Source organism: Nicotiana tomentosiformis, chromosome 5 (genome assembly GCF_000390325.3).
Source record: "Nicotiana tomentosiformis chromosome 5, ASM39032v3, whole genome shotgun sequence".
Taxonomy (NCBI): domain Eukaryota; kingdom Viridiplantae; phylum Streptophyta; class Magnoliopsida; order Solanales; family Solanaceae; genus Nicotiana; species Nicotiana tomentosiformis.
In genome coordinates, this window is record NC_090816.1 from 85,997,972 (window position 1) to 86,016,764 (window position 18,793).

The window sequence follows — 18,793 nt, forward strand, 5'->3', positions numbered from 1 at the left end:
TAATGCATGTTATACTCTTGCGTTCTGTTTTTAGCTATGTTGTGTGCACACAAGTGGTATGAGTTAACTTTGTTGGACTTCTTTTTGCATTTACTTGGCTAATTCTTTTTTATGATGCCAAAAGGGGGGAGAAAATTGAAAGAGAGAAACAGGTTCTCAAGAGAAATATGGCTATTCTGCAGGGGAACAATATGGAGATCTGATTCTCAGGGGGAACTTCAATTCTAAGTTTGTCATCATCAAAAAGGAAAAAATATTGATAAGTTAGGTGCCTTTGTGTTTTGATGATTTAACAAACTTCATATGAGAACCAAATAGGGAAAGGTTCTCAGGGGGAATATGGATGATTCGTATGGGAAACAATGTGCAGATCTGGTTCTCAAGGGGAATATCAACCCTAAGTTTGTCATCATAAAAAAAGGGAAAAATTGATAAGTTATGTGTCTTTTGTTTTGATGATTTGACAAAATTCATGAGAGAACCAGATAAGGAACCTGAAACAATTAATTCCTTTGCGTTCAGAGTAACTAGTCAGATGTCCGGTTCAACTCTCAATGAAATCAGTTAAGGGAACAACAGAGGGAACTATAGAGGGAACAGATAGAGATCAGTTCCTCTGGTCACAGTATAGGTCAATTCCTTACAGCTGTTAAAGTCGTTGCATTGTTGCACTGCACACGCAATAGTTCAGCTGTCACTTTATGGAGCTTGCCTTGTACTAGATATTTGCTTACATCAATGACCTCATACACATATATTATCAACATGAGGCAAGGGATTTCATTGCTCCAACACTTGCAAATCAAAAGACAATATTCTCTCAAGTGCTAGCCACCATCTCTCGCAAGAACAAAGCTGCTGCAACCTCAAGGACCAGATCCAAAGATTGAAGATATCTTAAGTCCTTAGGTTTGTTGAGTCTTTGTTGTTTGTTCTTCATTTGTAATCCTACACTACTTTCAAGAAGTGTCTTTGTAGGACAGATTTAAACCACTGTTTGGTTTAGTTTCTTGATTAGAGTTAGTCAGTCAAGGTTTATTACTTTATAATACAGTTATTACAAAGAGGCTTGCAATATAGTTATTGCAAGTAGGTGAGTGATTAAGAGTTTAATACCTAGGTTAAAATAGGTTGTAATCTAAAGTTGCTCGGTTAGTGAAGTTGAAATCCTACGAGTGTAGGTCGTGGTTTTTAATCCCGTGAGCTGGGAGTTTTCTACGTAAAATATTGTTGTGTTATTTACTTACCGTTGTGTGTGTATTATGTAGAAACTGATAGAGAACCAGGTTCTCTATACAGTTTGGTATAGCCTAAGTTTACATCATTTGTGCCTTTGTATATATTAACACCAAATGCTAGGTGTTATATGTTTCGTCATGCTGGAAATGATATATCTTCAAGAAAGAGGACATGATTGACTCAAGCCAAACAAATAAAAGAAGCCAATATAGGGTTGGGCGTGGTGTTCATCTTAATGGCTTTTTTATTTATTTTTTTGAACATTCTGATGGCTATATAGTGAGTTGAATATTGGCTATTCTGAACAATTTTATGTTCACCTAATCATGTGTTATGGTTTATAATATATATTAACATGGAACACTCTTAATTATATTGCTGCTGGTCCTTCAATTGGAACTGAATTTCTGAAACTTTGATGCTGAATCATTAGATTCATTATTACGCCAATTCCAAGCTCTGCTGGGAACGAGCCAACTTGACATCCCATAGTACCTCAAATTTATAGCATACCACTACCACACAAATATCTTTGAGAGATTGCGATTGAAGGATTTTACAAATTAATTGTCGATTTCTTTTTAAGATTAAGGTGGGGCTTACTTCAAAATTTGAACAACTTAGCTTGTTGTTTACAAAACAAAACAAAACAAAAAGTCAACCAAACACCCGCAACAAGAAGTTTTAAACAATTTCTTTCGCAGCGTTTGGTTGAAAAGGTGATGTTGCAAATAATCAGAAAAATCGTTGGAACTGTTCAAATTTTTGAATATGTGATCTTACACTAAAATGGACGATCATCCACTTTATACGGTAGATCTAATCATTTCGTGTATTAATGGTAATTAAAAATACAAGTTGCTATTACTTATCAACGTACGTAACCAATTAATTAATCCATGCGACAGAGTTTTACTCTAATGGGAACATTAATTTCAGAAAAATAATTATTTGTACCCATCAATGTTTCCTGGGTTGTATTCAATGATACCTCATATACTAGGGATATGTCAACAAAGGAAAAGATATATGATATAGAGAATATTAATATAACTTCACATTATTTTTAGAAACCCCTAGGTCCTTCGTGAAGCTAGCTAGAAGTTCTTGACTCCAACTAAATTCTGTGCATTTGTTAATTTTTTTTTTTAACCGCACTTATGATGAGAGGGAATATGTCAAAAAGGGCAAAATCTGGAACTGCATTTTGAATTTACTTTAGATCTGCAGGAAAAATACGTTGCTGATGAATATCCTACTCACGATGCATGTGCTTCAATAGTTTAATGCCACCGACAGTACAAAGTATTGTCGGGTCGGGTTGGGACTGTATAAAACGGACTGGGATAGTTCAGGATAAATTTAGGGTTATGTTGCTAAAGAAATATTCTTCCCAAATCCATCATAAAAAGTTGAAATATTTGAGAGAGATGGGGTGGAATTGGATGGAGTCAATTCGGTTGAGACAAGTCCTCAACGAAGCAGTTAGTCTGGGAATGATTGTTACATCAGCAGTAATAATATGGATAAGTGGGAGTGAGTTACCAGTGGTGGTTGTGCTTTCAGGAAGTATGGAACCTGGGTTTAAAAGGGGTGACATTCTGTTCTTGCACATGACTAATGATCCCATTCGTGCCGGAGAAATTGTTGTGTTTAATGTCGATGGAGGTGAAATTCCTATTGTTCATCGAGTAATCAAGGTTCATGTGCAGCACGAAACTGGAAATGTTAATGTCCTTACAAAAGGAGACAACAATTTGAAGGATGACAAACTTCTCTATGCTCCTGGACAAAGCTGGCTGCAAAGGCATCACATCATGGGGAGAGCAGTTGGATTCTTGCCTTATGCTGGCTGGGTGACCATTATCATCACTGAAAACCCTATCGTCAAGTATTTAATCATAGCTGCGCTGGGATTCTTTGTTATCACATCAAAGACCATGGCTTCCAGCTTCTAATTGAACTGTATCCCCTTTTTTTATTTTATATAGAAATGTCTTTGTAATCAAAGCCAAGCATACTTTTCCATTTCCTAATCCAGAACAAAATAATCACATTGAAGCAAAAAGTTTGAGTAAAATACTTTCTGCTATACTTGCTTTTTGCTTAACCATAATAATACTAAGAGCACAGCAACACCTAATGTCTAGTCTTAAACCAAAATTATAATCAAAGGATGATATTGAAAAACAAGCGTGTGTTCCTTCGTCACCCTCTAGCGTGCCGAAATTGTGAAAAGCATGATTTAAGATATGCACGGATGTTCCGTGAAATAGGAGGCTCAAGTGGTTCATCCGCTTATTCAAGGGATATTCTAAGAGGAAAGATAGCCCAGGCTTCGACAACTCCAGCATCAGCGGCATGGGAAATGACTCTTTGACATAGCTGAAATTGAAGTTCAGTCTATATATCAAGTTACTTGGACTATGTAAAAGTTCCAGCTCACATATAAGTTCAGCCGATCAAGGATTATACAATGGAGTTATTTGGCAATAATAGGATTCAGTCCTTCACCTAGAATTAGATATGAATTAAAGCCTCTCGCTTGAGGCTTTCAACAAAATTACATGCACAGTATGATTCAATTTGACATAGAGGATACTGCTGCACTACCTTTTTCCTTCCCAATAGGTTGAGGCTCTGGATAAACACAAAAATATGGAGAGTTAGATAGCGAAATTGGAGGCATGATCAGAACTTCAACAAAGATGCAATAGCTACATGTGATCTTAGCCAATGCAATAGCTTGGACGCCGATAAATGAATTTCTGCTGCAAAGATTAGTAATTGCATAAAACAGATGGCCGCCACATGACTAACATATATATGAAAAACAGATAGGTGAACTTTCCTTTCTTTTTGGACACAAGGGTTTTCTAACATAGAGGCAAAGGATATAGGATAGAGGTTATGATATGATGCAATTTATGAAGAGATGGAGTTTTACCTCCCAAACCTAAGTTGGTAGTCTCGATTCTTACCGAAGTGAATCTAACTCATGAAAGTACATTGTGGTAATATTTCTACATCACACTGATTGCTTGAGCTCTCCCAAAAAGCCAAAGGGTGGATGTCAATACAGCCACAGTGGTTAAAACTATTAAAAAAATGTTTTAGTTTTCCCCACTTCCCAGTTGGTGGCTTGAACCCCCAACCTCAAGGTTGGAGGTGGAGGGCTCTTTCTTTACGTTTTAATGAATTAATTGACCACCTATGGCTTAGCTATAGTAGGGGTGTCAAATGGGCGGGTTGGGCCGGTTTTGGACGGGTGACAATAGGTTGAGTTAATAATTGGGCGGGTCAAATAACCCGCCCAAAAGTTACTTGGACTAAGATGGATTTGGTCAAAATGGGCTAAAATTTGGGTCATAGCCCAAGCCGCCCAACTCTTATCAAGCTTTGCTTAATATGTGTTGTTTTTATTATGAATTGTATAATTACATAATAAGACTTTATTTTTCTTTTGTTATGGTCATATATAACATATCAAAAAAAAAAAATTCTAAAAAGCCTAACTTTAAATGGGTTGAGATGGGTTGAGTCAAGATGGGCTACAACAATAACACAACGACGACCCAGTAAAATCCCACAAAGTGGAGTTTGGGGAGGGTACTGTGTACGCAGCCCTTACCCCTACTGCGATGGTGCAGAGAGGTTGTTTTTGATAGACCCTCGGCTCAGGGAGCCGGAAAGAAAACATGAAGAGACAATATATCAGTGTCGTCAACAGAAACCATAGAAATAGTAGCATCATAAAAACTATAAAATAGATGACATGCAATAACAATAACCAATAATGGGTCAAGATGGGCTAAGTTCAATAAATGAGCAGGTCAATAACGAGCCCAACCTTGGGCGGGTTGGGCGGGTCATTTGGGCTTGGGCCAAATTTGACAGCCCTTAACCTATAGCATGCCACTCTTCTGTTTAAGCTGCCCAATGATCATGTTATTTGTTCTAATACATTGTAAATGATATCTACATGGTTCTCACATGTCCGGTTAATGTTTATCATACTTCTAAGGTTTTGAATGATGCCAGTCTTTAGTAGATAATATGACATTATTTTGCTTCACTCCATCAGTTTATATTACATGAAAAGGTAAGCTCAAGTGGTCTGTCTCTGGGGATGAACTATGATAAAAGAAAAGAGAAAAGAAGGCAACCTTGTAATTCCGGTCAGAAACAGAGCTTGTAGGAGCATCAGAATATCTGAAATTTGATTGATCAATCCTACCCATTGTTTGGAAACAGTAAGAAGAGAAATCTTGAAACTTACCCCCTCTTTAATTTGTCTTACAAGCAGAAAGAGAAATGAAAAGAGTACAACAAAAAAGAACTTTTCTAGGGCTGCAGATTGTAAGTTAAATCAGAATGAAAGGGAGTCATTTTTTCCTTCCCCTCCCTGCTTCATTTGAATTCAAAAGCGAATAGAAATATATTTCCTTCACTCTACCCACCATTCTGGTATCTCTTATTTCCTTCTTTTCTCCTCCCTCCCTTCTTTTGAAACAATGGATTACTTTCTATGCTGCTGTATATATTAGTTCTCCAATACAGATTAGCATGGTTCTGTCTCTTAATATCCATTGTAGACAGAAAAAGAGAAAGAGATTTAAGTTATGACGAAGGTCACATCTCAAGTTCATATAAAAGAGAAGACATTTTCCTCAACAACATTAGCACTACAAAAACCAATGGTTAATAGTGTTTAACAAACATCATTGTCTTTTATTGTTCCCGCTGAAAACTTTAATTACATATATACTATTTTTATAATAATCATAGTGTCCGGGCCAGCTTGCGCGCACCTCGACTAATTCCACGGGATACCTGTCACCTCCCACCAGCAACAGGTACCAGGCAACTCTATCCATCAAGGCTTGGATAGATGGGAAGAAATCACCTAGTATTTTATTGCCTCCGCTGGGATTTGAACCTGAGACCTCATAGGTCTCACCCACTTCATTGACCACTAGGCCACACCCTTGGGTGCCATATATACTTTTTTATCATTAAAAGATAAACTGTAACCTTTTATTACATATTATGCCTTATAAAGCATAATGGAAGACAAGAGCCTCTTGCAGAGCTGCATGTTTTGGTTGGACAGCTTACATGAAGCATGTCTAACCCAAGATAATTTGCAAAGAAGTGCATTTAATGTATGCAACAGGTGCTACATGTGAAGCCCAAGCTGAATCCCTGTCACATACTTTTGCATTGTTCTTATGATTGGCAGATCTGGATGTTCCTTAACGTATTTGGAGTGAAATAGGCCTTAGCGTCTTTGAAGGTTGTCATGGAAAGCTAGAGGGGGCAAAGAACTAGGAAGCTGATCAAATACATATGGAACACCGTTTCCACCGAGTATTTTTGGCGTCTATGGAAAGAGAGGTGTAGCACATGTTTTGAGAGCATATACATAGTTTGACTTATGTAAAATTTAGAGCATTACATCTTTTTGTTTTCTTGGTGTAAAGTGAAACAGTATCATGATGTACATATTTTTCTGGACTTCTTGGAATCCTGAAAATATCTACAGGAAACAAAGTCCTATTTTGTTGTAATGGCGCCTTCTTGGTACAATCAATGGTATTACTTTACACAAAAAACTTTTATTTCATATTAAAAGCAGCAGGTTGAGGGAGTTAAGTCTCTAAAAGTAGATTCTCTAATAAGAAAATAACAATACTTTTCCGTTTTCCTCAATAGAAATTACTTTAGAGATGGACGAAGATTCAATCATTTAATAGCAGCAGTTTATCAAAACATGGAGATAAATATCATATAGCGTGTAAAACTACATGTATGTGACAAGCTCAGTTTGGTTTTGGTTCTTAACACTATGCACAACACTCAAGTAGATACTCAAAACTAGCAGCTTAGCTTAAACCAATGATCCATATGTTTACGCCAATCAAAGAACTTCAAATATTTGAACCCTAGTGACCACTAAAATAAGAAGTTGAACCCTGATCATTTTCATAGACTCACAAGGATCTAAGTGGAACAAGCAAGTCCATCATGGAATTACCAAACAATAATAATAACTAAGCCTCAGTCGCAAACAAGTTAGAATCGACTATAGAATGAAAAAATAGAAATATGATATCTTACTTGATATGAGTGCCTTAGGTCTGGTTTTAAAAAGAATCTTTTGACGAATTATTCCAATAACGTCCAATTCCACCCTTGATGAACTAATGTCACCCTTCTTTCCCTCGGAGTCAAGTTTGATTTTCTTCAATACTAACATTGGCTTTTTCAAGGGCACCTTGGTCCCAGCCAACTCATGGTACCCAACAGTAAATGTATAACTTTCCTGAAAAATAGGAGCCACAAAATGAAAATTGAGATTCCTAAAATTTCACAATAGAGTAATTTGATAGGAAGTGAAAAACCTGGGAAGAGGGGCGGCAAAGAATGCCAATTTGGAGATTTTGGAGGCGATCTTTGAAGGAGGGTTGGGCTTCAACCACACCTTGAAGTTCCAGAATTGCCCATTCGGGACATTTCTCCTCCCCGCAGCTGCATTTTACCTGAATCTGCATTTACGATTCACTGCAACTAGATATTCGCTAGAGATTTTGCCCTCTTTGAGTTGGGTCTAATCCAAGGGCTTTTCGGCTTTTTACCTTTGAGGCGAGCGCAGGAAAGTGGGACTCTTTTTGGCGGCAAAGATTGAGCCACACAAACAAACGATGTCGTCTTTAGAGAAAAATAAAATACTATTTAAGTTTTTTCCGTCCTTTTTGGGCTGTGTCAGGACCTATGTTAAATCATACATGTTCGGGTTTTTTTTCAAGGAGAAATGAGGAAAGGGATTACACCGTGAGAGAGCGAACCTGCACCACCAACTTAACTACTAAGATTCAGATTACAAATGCATTTCCAATGTGAGACATATGCTTACAACCGATGATCCAAGCCCAAAGTAGAAAGAGTATGGGTGTTATACGAACATGGAAGGACAAAGATGTGAGCAAGTGAGACAAATTGAGCAGCAGCTCCACCAACTTCAATTGGTAGAGGCTGATTTAAATTTTAAGCTTTATAAATTCTAGTTCAAAATTTTATCATAGCTCATTTAACTTACTGAATTTGAATTTAACAAATTTTTTGACAGGTCTAAGCTTGTATACAGTCGAAATCGAACTCGCTTACGACATAGTAGGTTAAGCTCGAAACATGACAACCAAGGGCTGAAGATCGACCTCCAATCCCATCGAGCTAGAATCCGGGGTCAGAACACCTGCCTTCGAGAACATTGAGTCTGAGACACCAGAGTCGACCCTAGCCCCGAACGAGCTCGAAGAAACATTGTTAGCATAACCAACGGAAGACCGAAATATCCGTGACCGATCAAATATTGCGGCAAAAATCTCGGCGCGTATCAATAGGGAACCGGCAATCAGCTAATCAAGGGATTTTTACCTTTTATAGAATTGTACCTAAAGTAGGACTCATCTACTATATAAAGGGGGTTTGTTAATTTATTGAACGCATTGTAACGCGCATCCCAAAGCAATATATCATTATTATTTAAGCTCTTGTTCTTCTGTATTCTTACATCGATTGAAGCGTACCTGGCTCGAGGGTGATTAACCTCACAAGGCTAAGATTGTTCAATTCTTGTGGTTTGCATTTACTTTACCATTATTTACTTCAATCGCAATCTAATTTATTGTTTTGTGTCAAGTTAGTCCACGTATCCTTATAATCACTTACAAATTCAATTTTTATCCGATTTTGAGGGTAAGCTGGCGCCCACCGTGAGGCTAAAGATAATAGTGGTTATTTGATACAAATCTCCATAACACACACTACTTTACACTTGTTCTTTGAAGTGTCTCTAATTGCAGGTTAAAACTCGAAATGTCGAATTCTCAATCAGCACCCCTACATGTTGACAATGAGTCCGGTTATCACGGTGAAAATAACAACATAACGCCCGGTGACGAGGTACCGCCCGTTGATCCCATAGAAATTCCGGTCGCGGGCCTGATTGACGCTAATTCACATGTGGCTATCGAGGCAAACTTGCCTACCGACCCCGAGAATAGCGTCAGTGGTGGAGCCCGATAGGCAACTCAAAATACACAAAATATTGGAGGAGACGTGATCAGTTTACGGGTGATCTTCGAAATGATGCAGGCTCAACATGCGGCGATAGCTCAGTTACAGAACCAAAGCCGTGCACCGAGCAGAGTTGAACCCGATCCACCCCGGAAAGTCACCTGCGGGGATAAACCGGTCACAGAAAGGTCAAATGAAAACGAATCGGGGGCTAACCCCAAGATCATAATAGTCACGACCCCAAATTCCTTCCGTAGGATGGCGTGATGGCACCTAGTCTCTAAGACTAGGTAAGCCTATCAATGCGGAATAACGTAATAGAAATATGAAATAAATAAAACTGCAACTCAAATAATTTCAACTCCATAAATCCGGTAGAAATAAGTCACAAGCTTCTAAGAATTTATTCTAAGTGTCTCTATACATCAGAGTCTAAAGAGAATAAGGAAAACAACATAATAAAGATAGAAGGGGACTCCGAGGTCTGCGGACGCTGGAAGATATACCTTGAAGTCTCCGCGTACGGCTAGTTCACTGATGTCTGGTCTGATAGGGAGTACCTAGATCTACACAAAAAGATGTGCAGAAGCGTAGTATGAGTACACCACAGCGGTACTCAGTAAGTGCCAAGCCTAACCTCCATAGAGTAGTGACGAGGTCAGGTCAGGCCCTACTGAAATAATAAAAGACATGGTGAAAAGTTTAACAATATTATAATAATAATAATAATAATAATAATAATAATAATAATAATAATAATAATAATAATAATAATAATAATAATAATAATAATAATAATAATAATAATAATAATAATAATAATAATAATAATAATAATAATAATAATAATAATAATAATAATAATAATAATAATAATAATAATAATAATAATAATAATAATAATAATAATAATAATAATAATAATAATAATAATAATAATAATAATAATAATAATAATAATAATAATAATAATAATAATAATAATAATAATAATAATAATAATAATAATAATAATAATAATAATAATAATAATAATAATAATAATAATAATAATAATAATAATAATAATAATAATAATAATAATAATAATAATAATAATAATAATAATAATAATAATAATAATAATAATAATAATAATAATAATAATAATAATAATAATAATAATAATAATAATAATAATAATAATAATAATAATAATAATAATAATAATAATAATAATAATAATAATAATAATAATAATAATAATAATAATAATAATAATAATAATAATAATAATAATAATAATAATAATGACAATGGGGATGAATCAAGTAAGTAGTATGTCACAATTTAACTACACAGAATAAGGGCAAATAACACCTCACGGAAGGAAAACAGAAATTTACAACTTTATGAAAAACACCAAAAATAACCAAAGGCAATGCAGCCATAAAGAAATATCAACAAGGGCACTCCCGAGTTACCGTCTCGTAGTCCCAAATCATAAATAAATTCACAATATCTCATTTTCTTATATCACCGTGGGAGCCTTCACATTAAATTTTAAAGAAAACATTTTTTTCCGAAATAGCTTCCCGCGTTTTAGCTACCCTTATCACACCGCATGACTTCTAGTAGTTCCCCTACTAGCCACGTGTATCAAGCCACCCTTATCTCACCGCATGCGTTTCAACACCCATACCTTATATCACTGCATGTGTATCAATATCACAATATATCATAATTTACACCTCAAGTGCCCAAATATTTCAACTTGCCAAAATAAATCAACAACAACATTATTTTCGCAATAAGGAGCTCGCGTCTCAATCACAATGAATACAAAATCTCACAAAATATTCGAAAGTGAATAACTCAACAAAAATAATATTTTACAAATTTAATACCTTGCCTCGATACCAAATTTTTAATGTCAAATACTTCATATTAATAATAATTCAATTAAGAAATTCAACTTTCAAATGATGAGCACAGAATAAAAGAAACAAAGTTTCAACTAAACAGGTAAAGCAATTAGCAAGAAAAATGTCAGGCAAATTTAAAATATAAAAATAGATCAATGATGATGAATATAACCGGATAAAATAATTTAATTAATGTGTAACAGAGATCTAGACAATTTAAAACCAGATTTTTTCTATATTTAGCTCGTGTACACACTCGTCACCTCGCGTACACGACTTTCAATACATTATAATTATCATATCAATACCAATCCTAAGGAGAATTTTTCCTACACAAGGTTAGACAAGTCACTTACCTTGAACCGTAAAATTCTTTACTCCGCTATGCCGCCTCGTGAATTGGCCTCCGAAAGCCTCGTATCTAGTCATAATAATTTCGATTCAGTCAATACAAATTATTTGAATTAATTCCATATGAAAATACTAATTTTCCAACAAAATCCAAAATTTAACTCAAAAATTGACTGTGGGGCCCACATCTCGGAACCGGACAAAAGTTATAAAATATGAACGTTCATTTAACCACGAGTCCAACCATACAAATTTTACCAAATTTCAACATTAACTCGACCCTCAAATCTTTAATTTAAACCAAGAGGGTTTTCTAAATTTTCCAACTTAAATCACTAATTAAATGTTAAAAACAACCATAGATTTGGGTACTTTAACCAAAATTGAGTTAAGAACACTTACTCTGATATTTTCCTTGAAAAATCGCCTGAAAATCGCCTCGCCCGAGCTCCTAAAATTCAAAAATGGGTAAAAATAGCCACCCCCCGAATTATATGTTCTGTCCAGGGATTTTCGCATCTGCGACTGAATTAGCCGCATCTGCGGTCTCGCAGGTGCGGCCCAAAATTTTGCACCTGCTCTCCTCTCCATTTTCGCTTCTGTGCTCTTCCCTTCGCACCTGCGACCTCGCAGGTGCGGAAAGATACTCGCACCTTCGCACTCTGCCTCACCAGCCCCTGCTCGCTTCTGCGCTTGCCAAGCTCTCTTCTGCGGGCTCGCACCTGCGAGGCAATTCCCACAGGTGCGATTGCATCAATAGGCAGCATCAAGTTTCAATTGTTCTAAGTCCAAATTTGATCTGTTAACCATCCGAAACTCACCCGAGGCCTCCGGGTCCTCAACCAAATACACCATCAAGTCTTAAAACACCATACGAACTTAATCAAAACCTCAAATCACATCAAACAACGCTAAAATCACGAATCATACCCCAATTCAAGCTTAAATGAAACTTAAGAATTTTCAACTTCTACATTCGATGTCGAAACCTATCAAATCAAGTCCGATTGACCTTAAATTTTTCACACAAGTCATAAATGATATAACGGGCCTATTCAAATTTTCAGAATCGAATTCCGACCCCCGATATCAAAAAGTCAATTCCCGGGTCAAACTTCCAAACTTAAGTTTCTATTTTAGCCATTTCAAGCCTAATTGATCTACGGACTTCCAAATAATTTTCCGGATATGCTCCTAAGTCCAAAATCACCATACGGAGCTATTGAAATTATCAAAACTCTATTCCGAGGTCATTTACGCATAAGTCGATATCCGGTCACCCTTTTCAACTTCAGCTTTTCATCATTGAGACTAAGTGTCTCAATTCATTCCGAAACCTCACCGAACCTGAACTGACTGCCTCGGCAAGTCAAAATACAACTATAAAGTATAGAATGAGCAGTAAATGGGTAAACGGGGCTACAACTCTCAAAACGACTAACCGGGTCATTACATCCTCCCCTTCTTAAACAAACGTTCGTCCTCGAACGGGTTTAGAATTATACCTGGAGAGGTGAAAAGATGAGGATAACAGTTGCGCATATCATGCTCGGTCTCCCAAGTTGCCTCCTCTATCGGATGACCCCTCCACTGTACTTTTACTGAAGCAATGCTCTTCGATCTCAACTTTCTAACATGTCTGTCCAAAATGACCATTGGAACCTCAACATAAGATAGATCCTTGTCCAACTGGGCTGAGCTGAAGTCTAACACATGAGATGGATCCCATGATACTTCAGGAGCATGGAAACATGGAACACTGGATGAACTGCAGTGAGACTAGGTGGTAGTACAACTCTGTAAGCCATCTCTCCAACCCTCTCAAGAATCTCAAAAGGCCCAATATACCTAGGGCTCAACTTGACCTTCTTCCTGAATCTCATAACATCCTTCATAGGCAAAACCCGGAGCAAGACCCGCTCACCAACCATGAATGCAACATCACGAACCTTCCAATCCGCATAACTCTTCTGCCTAAATTGGGTTGTATGAAGTTGATCCTGAATCAATTTAACCTTTTAAAAAGCATCCTGAACCAAATCTGTACCCAATAGTCTAGCCTCACCCGGCTCAAACCAACCCACTAGAGACCGGTACCGCCTCCCATATAAGGCCTCATACGGAGCCATCTGAATGCTTGACTGGTAGTTGTTGTTGTAAGCAAACTCTGCAAGTGGCAAGAATTGATCCCAAGCACCCCCAAAATTTATCACACACGCATGAAGCATATCTTCCAATATCTAAATAGTGCGCTCGGACTGTCCGTGAATCTGAGAGTGAAATCTTGCATTGAACTCCACACGAGTACCCAACTCTCGTTGTACGGCTCTCCAAAACCGTGATGTAAACTACGTACCCCGGTCAGAGATGATAGATACTGGTACGCCATGAAGCCTGACAATCTCGCGAATGTAAACATGGGCTAGCTGCTCCGAAGAGTAAGTTGTAACCACAGGAATGAAATGAGCTGACTTGGTCAATTTATCCACAATCACCCAAACTGCATCGAACTTGCTCTAAGTTCGTGGAAGCCCAACAATAAAATCCATAGTGATCCGCTCCCATTTCCATTCTGGAATCTCTAACTTCTTAAGCAATCCACCCGATCGTTGATGCTCATATTTCACTTGTTGACAATTTAGGCACCGGGAGACATACTCCACTATGTCTTTCTTCATCTGCCTCCACCAATAGTGCTGCCTCAAATCCTGATACATCTTTGCAGTGCGTGAATGAATGGAGTACCGCAAACTGTGAGCCTCCTGGAGAATCAACTCACGCAAACCATCTACATTAGGCACACATAGCCTACCCTGCATCCGTAATACACCGCCATCTATAATAGTGACTTCTTTGGCATCACCGTGCTGAACTGTGTCCTTAAGGACAAGTAGATGTGGGTCATCATACTGACGCTCCCTGATATGATCATACAGAGAAGACTGAGAAACCACACAAGCCAAAACTTGGCTCGGCTCGGAAACATCCAATCTGACGAACTGGTTGGCCAAGGCCTGAACATCTAAGGCTAAAGACCTCTCTGCTACCGATAAATATGCTAAGCTGCCTAAACTCTTCACCTTATGACTCAAGGCATCAGCCACTACATTGGCCTTACCAGGGTGATAGAGAATGGTGATATCATAATCCTTATGCAACTCCAACCACCTCCGCTGCCGCAAGTTAAGATCCTTCTATTTAAACATATGTTGTAGACTTTGGTGATCGATATAAACCTCACAATGGATATCGTACAAATAATGCTGCCAGATCTTCAAGGCATGAACAATAGCTGCTAACTCAAGGTCGTGGACCGGATAATTCCTCTCATGTACCTTTAACTGTCTGGACGCATAGGCAATCACCCTACCATCTTACATCAACATTACGCCGAGACCAATACATGATGCATCACAATACATAACATAAGACCCTGAACCTGTAGGCAATACTAATATTGGGGTTGTAGTCAAAGCTGTCTTGAGCTTTTGAAAGCCCACCTCACATTCCTCTGTCCACCTGAACGGAGCACCCTTTTGGGTAAATTTGGTCATAGGTGCAGCAATAGAAGAGAAACCCTCTACAAATCGGCGATAATACCCCACCAAGCCAAGAAAACTCAGGATCTCAGTAGTTGATGACAGTTTGGGCCAACTCTGCACTGCTTTAATTTTCTTCAGATATACCTGGATCCCCTTGTTCGTTACCACATGACCCAAAAATCCTACTGCATCAAGCCAGAATTCACACTTTGAAAATTTTGCATACAACTTCTTTTCTCTCAAAGTTTGAAGAACAGTCCTCAGGTGCTGCTCATGATCTTCCCGGCTCCGGGAGTACACCTGAATGTTCTCAATAAACACAATGACGAATGAGTCAAGATAGGGCTGAAATACATTGTTCATCAAATGCATAAATGTTGTTGGGGCGTTGGTCATCCCAAATGACATTACAAGGAACTCATAATGACCATACCGAGTCCTGAAGGCAGTCTTCGGGATATCTGGCTCCCGAATCTTCAACTAATGATAGCCTGAACGCAACTCGATCTTAGAGAACACCCTGGTACCCTGTAGCAGATCAAATAGGTCATCAATACATGGCAATGGATAATGTATAGAACCATCCTTCTTCTTCACAAATAAGACATGAGCACCCCAAGGAGATACACTGGGCCGAACAAAACCCTTATCAAGCAGTTCCTGTAACTGCTCTTTTAATTCCTTCAATTCTGTTGGGGCCATACGATATGGTGGAATAGAAATGGGCTGAGTACCCGGTAACAAATCAATGCCAAAGTCAATATCTCTGTTGGGCGACATACCCGGAAGATCCGCTGGAAATACATCTGGAAAATCCCTTACTATCGGAACTGACTACACGGTAGGAGTATCAACACTAACATCTCTCACATAGGCCAGATACGCATCACATCCCTTCTCAACCATTCATTGAGCCTTAATAAATGAGACAACCCTGCTAGGAACATGATCTAAGGTACCTCTCCACTCTAGCCATGGTAGACCTGGCATAGCCAACGTCACCGTCTTGGCATAACAATCAAGGATAGCGTGATAGGGCGACAACCAGTCCATGCCCAAAATAATATCAAAATCTACCATACTGAGCAATAATAAATCTGCTCTGGTCTTAAAACCACTGATAACAATCAAACACGGCCGATACACACGGTCAATAATAATAGATTCACCCACGGGTGTAGATACATAAATAGAAGAACTCAAAGAATCACGGGATATGCACAAATACGGAGCAAAATAAGATGACATATAAGAATAAGTGGAGCCCGGATCAAATAAGATTGATGCATCTCTATGACAGACCGGAACAATACCTGTGATAACAGAATCGGATGCAACTACCTCCGTCCTAGCAGGAAGGGCATAATATCTGGCTTGGCCTCCCCCTCTAGGGCGACCTTTACCTGTCCGACCTCCACCTCTAGCTAGCTATGCAGGTGGAGTGGCAATTGGTGCAGTAATCATGGCCTGAGAAGCCTGAGGGCCCTGTGGAATGGGTGGGGAATGAGAAATCTGTGGAGGTGCACCCCTCCTAATTCTGGGGCAATCCCTCATGATATGACGGGTGTCACCACACTCAAAACAAGCCCTCAGAGGACGTGGCTTCTAGGATTGGCTCGGGCTTGATCGACTGGACTGACCGTTAAAAGCACCCCGTACATGAGGTACAGTAGACACTGCGGTGCATAATATGGAACCTAAGGTCTGGGAGTAGCCGAAATACCGCTAGAAGCTGGAAGTGCTGAATGAATAGGACGGCTCACATAGCCTCTACCATGACGGGCTGCAGTTGGGGCACGAGAACTGTTATATGTGCTAGAATCTCGAGGTCTCTTAGCTTCCCTCTCTTCACTCTCCCTAGTCCGCATACCCTCCAATCTCCTAGAAATTTGACACCACCTATTGGTATGCGATGTCCATCTCCAGCTCTTGGGCCATACTGAATTAGATACTAGGGTGGAGCCCCTCAATAAATCGATGAACCCGCTCTCGAACAGTAGCAACCAAGGCTGGTGCATGCCTAGCCAAATCACTGGATCGGACAGCATACTCTGACACGGTCATAGAACCCTGGCGCAACTGCTCAAACTCCGCGCACTATGCATCTCTGAGACTCTGAGGAACATACTCCCTCAAGAATATATATGAAAACTGAGTCCAAGTGAGTGAAGCTGCCTCAGCCGAACTATCCAACTCATATGCTCGCCACCACTGTAGGCCGCTCCTCTAAGTTGGAATGTCGTGAAAGAAACCCCACTAGTCTCCGCAATGCCCATAGTACGGAGGATACGGTGTCACTCCTCAAGAAAACCCTGGGCATCCTCTGATGCCAAGCCACTGAAGGTAGGAGGGTGGTACCTCTTGTACCTCTCGAGCCTAAGCTGCTCTCCCTCTGAAACTGTTGCTCTAACCTCGGGCTGAACTGGGACAACTGGCTGCACTGGTATAACCTCTGAAGCATGGTCAACCTGGACCCGTGGCTCTAGGGTACGAGCAACGAGAGTCTGTGCTCCTCCCCCGGCCTAAGATGTGGCAGGAGCAAGTGGAATCAACCCTGCCTGAGCTAGAGTTCCAAACATGCTCAAAAACTGGGCAAGAGTCTCTTGAAGTGCAGAAGTTGTAACAGGCGTCTCAGGTGCCTGCTCTCCAACTGGAGCTATTGGTGGCTCCTCTGCAACAGCTCGTGCAAGTGCTCTGGCTACACCACGTGGTCTTCCTTGGCCTCTGGCTTGACCTCTGCCCCGACCTCGGCCTCTTGCGGCTCCAACAGGGGGTGCGGGTGTCTAATCATCGGATCCAGTTATGCATGTCCTCACCGTCTGTGAGAGAATAGGAAGACAATGGTTCAGAATTTCGAAGTCAACAAATGTGCACGATAAGGAATCAAAGAAGTGAACATTTTCCTAACAGTTATATAGCCTCCCGAAGATAAGTACAGACGTCTCTGTACCGATCCGCGAGACTCTATTAAACCTGCTTGTGACTCATAACACCTATGAACTAGAGCTCCGATACCAACTTGTCACGACCCCAAATTCCCTACGTAGGATGTCGTGATGGCACCTAGTCTCTAAGACTAGGTAAGCGTATCAATGCGGAATAACGTAATAGAAATCTAAAATAAATAAAACTTCAATTCAAATAATTTCAACTCCATAAACCCGGTAGAAATAAGTCACAAGCTTCTAAGAATTTATTCTAAGTGTCTCTATACATCGGAGTCTAAAGAGAATAAGGAAAATAACATAATAAAAATAGAAGGGGACTCTGAGGTCTGCGGACGCTGGCAGACATACCGTGAAGTCTCCGCGTATGGCTAGTTCACCGATGCCTGGTCTGATAGGGAGTACCTAGATCTGCACAAAAAGATGTGCATAAGCATAGTATGAGTATACCACAGCGGTACTCAGTAAGTGCCAAGCCTAACCTCCAAAGAGTAGTGACGAGGTCAGGTCAGCCCCTACTAGAATAATAAAAGGCGGGGTGAAAAGTTTAACAATATAATAATAATAATAATAATAATAATAATAATAATAATAATAATAATAATAATAATAATAATAATAATAATAATAATGACAATGGGGATAAATGAAGTAAGTAGTATGTCACAATTTAACTACAAAAAATAAGGGCAAATAATACCTCGCGGAAGGAAAATAGAAATTTTTAACTTTA

At 39.0% G+C, this 18,793-nt stretch overlaps 1 protein-coding gene and 1 pseudogene across 2 annotated transcripts; one reads left to right on the forward strand and one right to left on the reverse strand.

Annotated features, from left to right (window-relative positions):
* Window positions 1–2,358: 2,358 nt before the first annotated feature.
* On the forward strand, window positions 2,359–3,293 carry LOC104086856 (uncharacterized; annotated as a pseudogene).
* LOC104086857 (uncharacterized) lies at window positions 3,236–8,101 on the reverse strand. Of its 2 annotated transcripts, none has more exons than XM_070175045.1 (3): window positions 7,644–8,052; window positions 7,360–7,564; window positions 3,236–3,879 (listed from the first exon to the last, which is right to left on the reverse strand). In XM_070175045.1, the coding sequence occupies exons 1-3, from the start codon at window positions 7,791–7,793 to the stop codon at window positions 3,821–3,823; spliced, it is 414 nt and encodes a 137-aa protein (XP_070031146.1). In that variant the 5' UTR covers window positions 7,794–8,052; the 3' UTR covers window positions 3,236–3,820. The 2 variants fall into 2 exon arrangements, with proteins under 2 accessions (XP_070031146.1, XP_033509470.1); XM_033653579.2 differs by lacking the exon at window positions 3,236–3,879 and adding an exon at window positions 4,804–5,472 and having other exon boundaries at window positions 7,644–8,101.
* Window positions 8,102–18,793: the final 10,692 nt, after the last annotated feature.

Excerpts from the sequence above, each read along its gene's own strand:
- LOC104086857 (XM_033653579.2), bottom strand. The coding sequence starts at position 7,793 with ATGCAGATTCAGGTAAAATGCAGCTGCGGGGAGGAGAAATGTCCCGAA. Across the intron at positions 7,565-7,643 it reads TTTGCCGCCCCTCTTCCCAG|GAAAGTTATACATTTACTGT; the intron begins GTTTTTCACTTC and ends CCTATTTTTCAG. Across the intron at positions 5,473-7,359 it reads ACCTAAGGCACTCATATCAA|GATTGATCAATCAAATTTCA; the intron begins GTAAGATATCAT and ends AACAATGGGTAG.